The sequence below is a fragment of the Lichenostomus cassidix genome, chromosome 19 (assembly GCF_008360975.1).
Source record: "Lichenostomus cassidix isolate B80296 chromosome 19, HeHo_3.0, whole genome shotgun sequence".
NCBI classification, from domain to species: domain Eukaryota; kingdom Metazoa; phylum Chordata; class Aves; order Passeriformes; family Meliphagidae; genus Lichenostomus; species Lichenostomus cassidix.
Window position 1 is genome coordinate 7,914,888 of NC_139499.1, and position 12,174 is coordinate 7,927,061.

Below are 12,174 nucleotides of genomic sequence, written 5' to 3' on the forward strand. Positions count from 1 at the left end.
GAAGCTGTTTCCAATAAGGCAGCGTGAAATAAGAGGCATGTGGGGATGGAAGGTCGCTTTACCCCTCTGCTCTGATGGTGGGTGGCCATCCAAAGGGGCCTGGGAATTGCTTCATGCAAGACAGAATGCTGTCTATGGGAGGTTGAGTGGTTATAGAGAAAAGAAGATTAAAACCAACAGGGGAGGAGGTCCTTGGGCTGCCAGTCTGCCACCCTGCAGAAGGAAAGGCTCACCCTGTTTCTCATACACAACATGAGCTTTAGCTCCATGCCTGACCTTGCAGAGGGAGGGACAATTGGATCTACCTGCACTATCAAAGGTACAATTAATTTCCTGCACAGTTCTTCCAGCAGCGAGCTGCTGCATCCAGAGTTGCTGCCGATTTATCATTTTCTAGGATCACCTAAGCTCCAGCTGTGCTCATCACTCTCTAATTGCCCTCTGGGAATTAGTTATAGACCTGAAAAATGGACTTTTAAAACAGATAGGTTAAATCTTTGCTGTAATGCTTCTGTGCAAGAGGAGACAGAGCTCGTTTTCCTCCTCCTCTTTCTGTTTTGTTGCCAAGGTTGTTTCTCTGGTGGCCAAATTCAAAGCGGCTTGGGGCAGCCCAGTAGCTGCTTCTCAGCAGCAGTTTGAAATTGTTCTCCTGGACATCTCTCCAGGACAAAATGATTCACTGAGAGAGGTAGTGACTGTGTCTGAGGGAAGGGGAAGGGAAGGAACCTTTACATGTGAGGGCTCTTCCTTGAACTGTTCCTTTTGGTTTGCTCAGCAGCTTGGCACGCTCCATGCCTGAGTTACACTTTTGTCATTCTTCCATGGGAAAGGATGAGAAATGAATGTCCTGGCTTGGAAAACAGGTGGCAGGACAAACAAGATGCTGTTCATGCTCCTTGCTTTGTGGGGAGGAAACAAATAGCTTAACAGATGCAGGGGGGAAACCAGGCTGAATTTAGATCATCATCACGAACAGCCTCAGTCCAAAGGACACAAACCAGACCGACTGATATTAACTTAGGAGAGCCATTAAAATCCAAGACCTGCCACCAGGTCATGGACAAGGTCCTGGAAACGTGAGCCCTGCAGGCATTCAGCCAAAGGAGGACATGTGGAAGAAGCAGAGCACATTAAAAACAAGGCAGCAAGAGGAATGTGAATCTGAGCAGTGTGGTCCTGACAGAGTTTGTTGCTCATTCAGCTCCTGAGCTTTCCTGGTGCTGCTCCTTGGTGGAGGAGCTGTGCTGGAGCTTATCCTGCAGGTGCCCAGCCAGTGCTTTTGCTGGGAGGGAGCATCTGCTTCCCCACTGAGGAATGAAACTGCCTCAAAGCAAAGGGCAAAAAGCTAAAACCAAAGCTGATGCTCTGAAGTGGCAAACACTGGCCTTCCATCCTCCCCAAACTCTCCCTGCTTGGGCAGTCATTTTTCTGAGTCTGAAGTGCATGACAGTAAAATATGGTAGTGGTGTTTTCCTTTTCACAAAACTTTTTCTTGCCTTGATTGTGTTGGCCAGGAGCTTTCTGGAAGGGTGCCTGTGTGTGAGTGTCCAGGGCCCAGCAGACCTCCAGCCTTGGCTGGACCTCAAGTTCAGTGTGTAATATGCATGTTATGGAATTACTTGTGTGCAGGAAAATGTAGGTTCTGGATACAGTCAAGATACTTCCACTCATGAACAGTGAGACTAATCCTGGTGTTTTACTGTTTTTGTGATGCACAAGAGTTTGTTTGCTGACCTTGTACTGTAATACTTCCTAGATAGTTTATAGCAGTTTATTTACCCAGAGGATGTGTGCAACTTCTCAATGAACTTTAGATTAGGAGGGATTAATTAGAGCAAAAGAACTGTGCCTAGGGGTTGGGATTTTTTTTTTTAATATAGTATATTTAACACGTCTGGAATCCACTTGGGAAGCTGGCACTCAGAGTGTCTTTGTGGAAGCCATTCTGGTTTGGTTCTGCATGCTTTGTCACCACAGAAGACTGTCTGACTGCAAATATTCTTATGCAACTGTGTCATTTTATATCTCTCCTGCAGCTCCTTCATTCCCAAGTTCATTAACCATCTCTTCAAGTGCAAACCTATCAGTATGGTGGGTGCAGAACAGGTAAGAAGATGTTGGCTGTCATATTTTGTTTTTGGACTCAAGAAACTGAGGCAGGGACCCTTCATCTCCCACCCTGCCCATGGGCTTGGACCCTGCTGCTCTGTGAGGATGAGATTTGAAGAGGCAGGGTTTCATCTGTCCCCTGCAAGTAGAGCTTATTAGCCCTGTGGGCTCAGAAAAAAAAAAGAAAAACCAAAAAAAAACCCAGAATCATCCCTAATGGGACCGCCGTGAACTTCAAATGGGTGCCTTCAAAGCTGCTTGGGTTTTAGGCATCAAAGATGGTTCTGAGCAGTGTGTGTCTGCAAAATGAAACAGGAGCTTTACATCAAAACCTTCCTCATCCTTAATGGAAAGCAAATGAGTGAAGCTCGCTGCCTGCTCGTCTCGAGTGATGAGCAATAACCTGAGAGTGATTAAAGGGAGTCTTTTTTAAATAAGCTTCTAAAGTGATTAACCAGCAGTGGGCTTGTGTCTAATGTTAAAAGGTTTTAATATTCCTGTATGGGAATAACAGGCCCAATTTGCTTCTTTAAAGCAGCCTGGGAAGGTTTTTATTAGCCTGATTCCCAGTGAATGCATCTCATTAGGAGTGGGACATACCTCCCTGGGGCTAGGGGTGCAGAGGTCTCAGCAGCTGATCTCTCTCTGCATCATGTAGAACCCCAATTCCTCTAACATCTTTTGAACCCCCCTGGTCTCCCACCAGCATCTTTCCATGCCACTTTCTCTCCCCTGGTGCAAATGTTGCTGGGGAATACATTTCCCTGGCCTTCCTGGTCCTATGCACTGCTTTGCCTGCTGTTTGCTAATAATTATGGTTGGAACAGGGGTACTGGGGTGGTATATTTGGAGGTGTGCAGTGCAGGGAACGAGACCTGTGGGGTTCTGCTTTGTTGTGCTCACTGCTGGGGGTCCTGCAGTGCCCAGAATGCTGTGTGTCCCTGCAGAAAGAGCTTCCACCAGCTCCCTTTTTGAGGGAATGCTGTGGGTGTGCTGACAGCCCAGCAGGCTTTCACACTCACTGCTGTCCAGATAAATTGTGCTGCTCTTCCTCTAGTTTGAGTTCACATTTCTGTTCTGCAGTGGTCTCGTCTCTTCAGACATACTTTGTGCAATCAGAGGAGTGTGGCATTTGGGATCATTTTGCTCTAAGGAGCCCTGACCCACAGCATTTTGTCATCAGACAGTGCTGCTCTGTCTGGGCTTAATTTCATGGCTGCTGCTCACTTATTTGCTGGGGTAGGAACAAACAACATCCAGACTGTGAGCAGTTCTCAATGTAGCTGTATTGTGTCACAGTTTTTAAGGAAAGAAAGCCAAACCAAGTGGCTGAGTAAATGCAGAAAGGCTGACACTGTGGGTGGCTGGGTGCAGGAGGAAGAGTGGTGTTAGTTCATTTGACCTCGGTATCTCAATCATGGTACAGCTCCAGGTAATCAAGATTGTTTCACTTTATCCTCCTGGGGGGAAAGACTGGAAATCTGTGCCTGATGTGCCAGATGTTGGGCTGCCATAAGTCATTCCCAGTCAGCAGAGCAGTGCTCTGTTAAAATCAACCACGGTGCTGATACATAGCCACAGGTGATCATGTCTCCTGGAAGTGTCATTACATGGGTCAGTCTCTCCTGTTCCTGCAGTCCAATTACCAGGATATTTTCCAGTGTGGGAGGTGTTAAACTTTTAGGGATGTTGGGTTATAACAGCTAAAAGGGGCTTGAATAACAGAGTGTGGTTAACTCTTGCAGCTGCTGCTGGACACTCACTCTCTGAAGATGGTTCTGCTGGATCTGCCCTCCATTGGGTCCCAAGTGGTGAGGAAGGCTCCTGCCAGCTACACAAAGATAGTGGTGAAAGGCATGACTCGGGCTGAAATGATCCTGAAGGTAACTCAAGACTTTTGATAACCTGCCAGCCAGACTGCTGGACTGGGAATCGCAGCGAGCAAATTCCAGGGGGCCCTTCCTTTGAATGCAGCAATCTGCAATTGCACAGGAACGTTTGTGAGCTGGGCTGGGGGCTCTGCCAGCTGCTCCACAGAACTGGCTCACTCCCCTTGGGTTTGCCCCCACTCTCTTCTAACACCACGTTGGAGTTTTCACCTCACTTCTCAAGGCAACCGAGGGCTCAGGTTCTGCTTGCTGGGAGAGCTGAGGCACCAGGTTCCCTCAGGAGCTTGTGAAAATCAGAGTTTGCATCCACGAGTGTCTGCTGTGGGGCAAAACCCGGGGTTCAGGTTACTCCAGGCCTTTGTGCAGACTCCGTCACGCAGGGGAGCCAAGCCGTGCTTGAGTCACCTGTTTACTGTCTAGTGTAACAGCCAGTGCAAACATGTCTGGGTTACTGTATTCACCAGAGCCCTTTTTCATTTTCCAGACCTGGTGCCTGGAAAATGACCCAAAAGCAGTGTGTTGTCTTCACAAAAAGCAACAAGCATAGCGATCTGCCCTTCCCAGTTGGTGCTGGAGTGAGAAGTCAGGTTGGATCCCGGGAGAAGCCGTGGGAGCTGTACAGTTGTACCCTCCTGGGTGATGGGATTGTCTCCTGCCCGCCAGCAATGCTGGGAAGGCATTCCTGTGAGGGAATTAGTGGGACCTGGGACAGGCAGCTGCCAGCCAGAGCCTCCTGTAAACCACAGCCAAGCCAAGGGGGGGTGAGGAGCTTGAGCTGTCCCTCCCTGCCTGCTGCTCAGTGTGGCTTTGCTCCCATGCCCAAGGGGATGTCACAGCTGAGCTTGTGTTCTGGATTCAGACATGAGTCCTCCAGCTCCATGCTTTTGGAGTTAGGTGATTGAGGTGTTAGTGAATTGTAGTCTAAATTTTCTCTGAAATTACCTGAATGAAAATATCCTGCTTTGAGCTAACGGGAGCAGGGAAGATTGGTGCCTGTTGCATACAGAGCAGGTCTTTCCTCGGAGCTTGTGTGTGAATCAGGAGAGTAATGGAGTTAATTTGTCTGCCCTTAGCATCACACTGGAGAGGAAAGCAGCGCAGAGAGTGCTGCAGGTCCCCAGGCTGTGCAGCAGCAGTGGCACTGCTGTGTCACACAGCCTGTGCTGACCCTGCTGCTGCACAAAGCACTTCTGGCCCCAGCTGAGGGCTCTGTGTCAGTGTAGCTGGAAATCCAACAGCCTAACGGCACTGGGAGCTGCAGTGTGTGTTCCCAGGCTTGTTCTGGGGCAGGTAATTCAGGGAGACAACCTTTGGGCTCGTGGACAGCACAAACAAATGCGTTCAGCTGAGCCCCACAAAGCACAGATGGAGTGGGGAGGAGGGTGCCAGGCTGTGCACATCCCGCAGAGCTCTTCCCCTTCTCCTCTGGCTAGCTGTCTGAAGCTCCAGCTTTTCATCTTGGCAGAAGATTTTTACAAGGGCTGTAAATTAAGGATTTATAAGTGTATACATGGCTATGATGTTTCATTGGTCTGAAGTGCAGGGAAAGAAAGAAATGTCTTGGTGACAGAATACAGTGTGGGGTGAGCTGGGTCAATGCAAACATATGGAAATGTTTTTGGAGACAGGGGAGAGTCTGGTCTGGTGCTGTTTCTGCCCATTTACACACACACATACACACACATACACACACACTCTTCCCCAGAAGAATGCTTTGGCTGCCCAGCATTATCAAAAGACATGTTCTCTGTGGAGCTTGCTGCTTATGTGAGAAAAGTACATCAATGAGGGATCATCTTTCCAGCTATTTTGATTTTTTTCCTGTTTTTTTACCATTGCTCCTGGGCAGATGTTGGTGGGGGTTCACATTGTTCATCCCAGTCTCTCCAGAGGAGTGTACAAGAGGAGCTGCACCCCAAGGACAGGGTGGCTTTGTGTGGCACTGCTCACCCATGGGTGACATGTCAGGAGAGCTGCAGAGCAGAGAGCTCTGGCCCACACTGTCCTGGGGACTGAGGGAGTGACCACAGAGTGTTGTCACATTCCCCTGTGACACACTGTCTGTCCTGCCTGCAGTCAGGAGGGAGCAAGAGGGACACACAGCCAAAGGGAGGGTCTGGATGGTGTCCAGGCTGCCTGATCTCTGGGGACTTTGTGAGTGTCACCACCACCGCCAGCACTGTCCCCTGAGCACCTCCCCAGCTTGTCTTCCTCATGCCACAAGATAAAATCTTGAGCTTTAACAATACACCAGTGCCTGCCAGCCCACAGGCCACAAAGTCCTGCTGCTCTTTGAAACATGATGCACAGCCCTTCAGGTCTGAGAAGTGCTGTGCTGAAAGAGACCTGACTTCCTCCCTGCTCCTTGCTCTGCTTCTCTTCACTCACCTTTACCTCTCCTATAAGCAGCCTCTTTTTTTTTCCTGAAGCATTTTATTTTAGAAGCCACTCTGCTGTCACTCCTGTGCCAGAGTTAGCTGAGCACTGGCTTGGAACTCATGTTATTTGTCTGATCTCCTTTTCCTTGTCTTGGCAGGTGGTGATGGCTCCACACGAGCCCCCAGTTGTGTTTGTGGACAATTACATCAAGCTCCTCGCTGACTGCAGCACTGACACATTCCAGAAGATCCTCGACATGAAGGTTAGAACCTGTCCAGGGCTCCTTGCTGCATTGGTGACTTTATTTCCATATGAATTCAGAGGGGTGGGAGAAGCACTGTGAGGCTAGTGTATCTTTACTCTGAGAGTTGCTACTGAAGAAAAAGTTTCCAGTTCATTTCACATTTTCATACCTGCTCTGCATCCTGGGGCTGAGCTTGGAGTCATCCACAGCTCCGTGCAGCTCCTGGTGGGTGAGCAGGAGGTCGAGGTTTGAACTGCAGCTGCTCCCAGCTCAGTTCCTGCTGTCCTTTCTCCCTCAGGGCCTGAAGAGGAGCGAGCAGAGCAGCATGTTGGACCTTTTCCGCCTGCGCCTCCCTGCTCCTCCCCCCGGCGGCGACAACTCCGGCTCCCTGTCGCTGAGCGCTCCCACCCCCGAGCAGGAATCCTCCCGGATACGGAAACTGGAGAAACTCATCAAAAAGAGACTCTGAGGGAGCAGAAGGAAATTCCGTGGCTCGGGGCTGGCGGCAGCGAGTGGGAGCAAGGCTTGTGATTTCCAGTGTGCTGCTGAAAGACCCGTGAGCTGTCACTCCCAATCCCTGTGATCTCTTAACCGTCGCTTTCAGACCGAGGAAGGATCTGACCAAGGTGTTTGCCCTTAGCTTAGCAGGAGTGAAACTCAGGACATTGCCAGGTCCACGTGATGGAGGAAATGGAGGCATCTGGAGGCTAGCAGCTACAGAAACAATTTAGGTGGATTCAGAGACTATCTGGCTGAGATACACTTGGTGTTGCAGCTTTGATCCTGGCTGAGCTCCTGCTGCAGCTCTGGGGGTTCTGCCTGAGTTCTGTGTTAGCTCACTCCCTGCAGCAGAGCTGTTCCTCTGATTATTTATTATGGGACTGGGGGGAACCAACCCCAAACCATCGCCACCACCAAAATCCCAACTCTTTAACAGCTGCCATCCAGGCATCTGCAGCTCCACTGAGTCAATGAGATGCCCAGGAGGAAACCCCAAGGCAGCCTTCTCTTCTGCTCCCAGGACAGGCATGCATAAAGCACCGTGAAACAGCAAGGCAAATCCTTTTGAGAACAGGAGGAAAGGGCTGAATTAATGCCTTTTGCACCTTGGCAAAGCTCCTGCCAACCAGCTGGCATCCTCGGCCGCTGTTACAGCTTAAAGGCCAAGCAGGGCATGTGTGGAGCCATCTCCAGCTGCTTGGTATTTCCCTGGCGTGTGCTGGGCTGTCCCCAGTGGGAGTTCCCATCCTTCCTGGCCAGCATCTTTCCCTCTGTCCACAAAGAACCCTTCATGGAGCAAGTGTCAGACAGCTCCAGCCCCTTGTTCTCACTCCAGCAGGGTTGTGCCACCTCTGCACAGGGAGAGCTGCTGGAAATGTTGGCTCTAACAGGGAGCCAGCACTGCTTCCAGGGACAGGAGGCTCCCAGCAGCCTCAGGCTTCAAGGCCCTTCCTCTTCTCCTCCTCTTCTGAGCTTCATCTTGCACCAGTTCAGAGGGGAGGACAACCAGTGGTGAAATATTTTGGATAACCCAAGCCCCTCTTCCCATGGCCCAGCTCCTGGCTCCCACTCAAGAGCCAGCGTGGAGCAGGGCTGGGATCAGTGGATGCTTCCCCATGCAGGGAGGCTTCACCTTGTCATTAGCACTGCTGGATTTTTCCCAAACTCCTCTGTACCCTTTCTGGGAGACTTTGAAGGCCCAGCCATGAATGAATCCCACATGGATGTAGGGGCAGATCAACCAGTTGTGCCTGTGTTATTTAACTCAAGCTTCACTTGCACGTGCAGGGAAGAGAAGTCCTGTACCAGTGTAGCTGGTGAGGAGCAACCATGCTGTCAGATGCCTTCCTGGGAGGGTCATGCTCCCCACCAGGGCACGTGTGGGCCTTAGGACTGTGTTTATTAGGGGCTGTACTCCCAGGGATTGTAATAATCACTGCTGCACATCGGGGAGGGGCAATCAGGCTCCAGGAATGTGAGCTCCATCCACCCAAAGCCAGAGCTTCACCGGGACAGGGCAGTGAAGAGCAGCAGCAACACCCATGGGGAGGGACAGCAGTTTCTCATCACTCCAGTTTTACAAATCTGCTGTTGCCTCATTTGTTTCCTGTCCTGATTTCACGTTGGGTGACAAAAGAAGGAACGGTTGAAAACACATTGGGATTCTGAGCAGCCATTCCCCAAGGACAGATTATCTCAACGTGCATGTGCAAGATGGCTCACGAGTTACCACACTGCAGAGCTGGAGAGGAGGGAACATGGGTTTGCAGAGACTCATTGTTCCCATTGCTGGATGAATAATTTATTTTAGATTAATTTTTCTTTGCTTTGTCTAAGGCTAAGTCTCTCACTAAATTATGAGTGGCTGAAGATGATGTTGAAGTTATCATCGTGTGTCTTACCCAAAGGCTTCTCCCATTTCATTCTCTGCATTTCATTCCGTAGGTAAGAGAAATGAGTAAAAAGAGAAATGAGTTTTTAGTTTCAGCCCTTGAAGAATGCTACAGGGCTGGGTGTTTGGAGTTCCACTTTCAGAGAGCAAGTCCACAGTTTTCTACTTCTGGTGTAAGAGTTTTGTGCTCCTGGCTCTTGGGTGTGTATTAGATTTGGCAGGTCTCTATTTGTGCATTAGCTCTTTGGAGTTTACAGCTTTGGGGAATGAAGGATGATTATGTGTTTTCTGTATAAAATGCCACTTTTTATGGTTTCAGGCTGGGGTGTAATTCTGGCTGTATGTGGGGTGTGACACTAAAATGAATTAAATGGTTACTGATGCTCATTGCTGGGTGTTTTCTGTACGGCCAGTGGCCAGGATGGACCTCACCCAAAACGTGCTGGACACAGAGCTCCCTGCTGTCCATCTGCTCCTGCAGCTCCTCTCTGCCTTTCCCACCTCCTCCTCTCCGGCAGCATCAGCGTTCACAGCAGCTCCTGCACCGCGTGGGTGGCTCAGCGCTCCCGACCTTGTGCCCCTAAATAATCACATCATCCCTGCTGTCTGCCACTGCAGGAGAGATTGCTGAGAGATCCTAATTTTTCCTTTGCAGCTAATTAAGGGGTAGTGCCTTTTTCCACGCGCTGCATGACGCTGGAGCAGCTCTCCTTTCGCTTGGAGAATTAATGACTCATTTGCTTTTCTCCTGCCCTCTCCACCCTTGGGCAGGAGCAGCCTGCGCCGGGCGCTGGGTGTTCCTTTCTTTCCCCAGATTTACAGCCAGGATTCAGCATCCAAGTGACGATGTCCAAGCCTCCACGAGCCTTTCCTTGGCTCCACGAGGGCGGTGGCAGCAGGGCTGTAAAAGCTGAGCAGACCTCAGCAGTTTCACCCGCGTGCCGTCAGCGCTCATCCCCGCAGCGCTGCCGTCAATCGCAGGGCTGGGTGAGCACAGCTCTGTGACACAGCCTGGCATTCCCCATCCTTTGCAAATAGCTTTCCATCGTTGTCAAATAACGCAGGATCCTTGGGATTTGCTTCTCCCAGCGACAGCTCCAGCACGGCATCGCCTGTGGTTCAGTTGCTGATTAAGCCGAGCGCTCCCGGCTTGGTGGAAAGTCCTTTATGGAGGGAGGATCTTGATAAGAGACTTGTATCTGCCCTGTCCTGCCTGTGTGTGGGCAGTCACAGATTAAATAATGTGGACAAACAGGCTGGGATGTACAGGCAGGGGAAAAGATTTCCAATGCCATCAGGGATGGCACAGCTTGGTACGGTTTGAGAGGTTTAAAAAACAGTCAGACTTTCCGAGAGGGCAGAGTACACGTCCTGAAAAGCAGAGCCCCTGTACACAGTGACTCAATAGTAATTGAGTTATTGAGCAGTTAAAATTCTGGTTAAACAGCCTAGCAGGCAGATTTGCAGGTCTTGATGTTGGTGCTGCAGGAGATCCTCGGGTGGGCTGTGAAGCCCAGAAATGAGAGCCTAGAAAGGCACAAAAAGGCATTTTTTTGTGTCAAGGCATGACAGAATGGGAGTTTTTTTGCTTGTAAATCAGGAGCAGAAAGATTTCCAGATGCCTGTGGGGCACTGAGATCCCTCTCACTCAGACCCTGATCCCCATAGGAGTGTTTTTGGGAGCACCCTCAGCCCTTGGAGGTGACTGCTGGGATGTGCCACAGGTTCCCCTTTCCTAAATTGCACTCAGTGGGTTGTTGGCAGCACGGGTTTTCACCCAGGAGCTGCACAGCAGCTCTGAAATTATGATTGTGTTCATCTGGAAACTGCTCCATTGCCTTCTGAGGCATCTGATTTCATAAAGGGCTTTTATGGGAGATTTTGGAGCGAGGAGTTTTCCTATTGCTTGCAGAGACCAGCATCTCTTTTTTTTGGGGGGGATGCATTTAAATCAAAAGGAAGAAAACACCTGTCCAGCACATTTGCTCAGACCCCAAAGATTTCAGTCAAAACTTTTAACGTTCTTTTTCTTTCTATCTGCATTTTTCAGCAAAGACAAACAGCCTCATAGTATTTCTTCAAAGGAATGTAAATTCCTTGAGGAAGTCTCCGGAGTTCCCAGCACCGCATAGCTGCAAACCACAGACGCCTACGGCTGAAAGTTCTGCTCTGCTTTTAATTTTGGGGCAGGGAAGGAATTTTTTTCAGAGGTTTGGGTTCACTTGTGCTGGGCCCGTCAGCCCAGACTGCTGCTTTCTGTGCAGGGGAGTGTTGACTTTGGCCGGCTGCAGAGTTGCTTTCCCTCCACAAGAGTATTCCCCCACCGAATCTGATGACATGGCGCAATTATTTCATTAGGATTTTCCAAAAAAGGTTCCCTCGGTCTCCTGTAGTGCTAGAAAGACCTTTTCCTTCTGTTCTCTTGTTTCGGCTTCGGCAGTTTTTGCCTGAAAAATGCAATTAGGGGCGGCAGAGCTGCTGCCTGAGCCTGAATGCTTGGGAGTGGGAAAGAGCAGCCTGGAGGGAAAAGTTGGGGCTGCCAAAACCCCCCACTGACCCCTGCTATTGGGGGAAGCAGCACTGGAGGTGGGGACAGCCCAGCAGGTTCTGGCAACTCTTTCAGCGCTCCCCAAAATTCATTTGGGAATTGGGATGGTGAGGTGTGGGTTGGACCGGGGATGCATCGAGGGCAGTCCGTCGGGGCTGGTTCCACAGAATCCCAGAATCTTTTAGGTTGGAAAAGACCTCCGAGATCATCAAATCCACCCGGGGACTGATCCCCACCCTGCCAGCCAGCCCAGAGCATCCGAGTGCCACGTCCAGTCTGTCTCTAACCGGTTACAGTGACTCCGCCACCTTCCAATGCCTAATTCCATGCGGCTGCGAGCGAGGGAGCAGCGGGCTGAGATACAGCACGGGGGTACGGGAATGGGATCACCGGGAGGACAGGGACACCGGCAGGATGGCGAGAACCGGGAGGACGGGGAGAATCGGGAGGACGGGCACAGTGGCGGGACGGGGACACCGATAGGATAGGGGACACCGGTGGGACACAGGGACTCCGAAGGGATACAGGGACACCGGAGGGACGCGGGGACACCGGTGGGACACGGGCTGGGCCCCGCCCCGCCGCCCTGGCCCCTCCCCGGCCCCGCCGCCCC

General features: G+C 50.7%; 1 protein-coding gene across 2 annotated transcripts in view; it reads left to right on the forward strand.

Annotated features, from left to right (window-relative positions):
• VPS53 (VPS53 subunit of GARP complex) overlaps nucleotides 1-9,400 on the forward strand; it is a 59,139-nt gene extending 49,739 nt beyond the window's left edge. For both annotated transcript variants that reach the window (XM_085078407.1, XM_085078408.1), the window contains exons 19-22: nucleotides 2,037-2,106; nucleotides 3,855-3,992; nucleotides 6,535-6,639; nucleotides 6,920-9,400. In XM_085078407.1, coding sequence (XP_084934533.1) covers nucleotides 2,037-2,106; nucleotides 3,855-3,992; nucleotides 6,535-6,639; nucleotides 6,920-7,090 — 484 coding nt within the window. In that variant the 3' untranslated portion in view covers nucleotides 7,091-9,400. The remainder of the gene's footprint in view (nucleotides 1-2,036; nucleotides 2,107-3,854; nucleotides 3,993-6,534; nucleotides 6,640-6,919) is intronic.
• The last annotated feature ends 2,774 nt before the right edge of the window (nucleotides 9,401-12,174 follow it).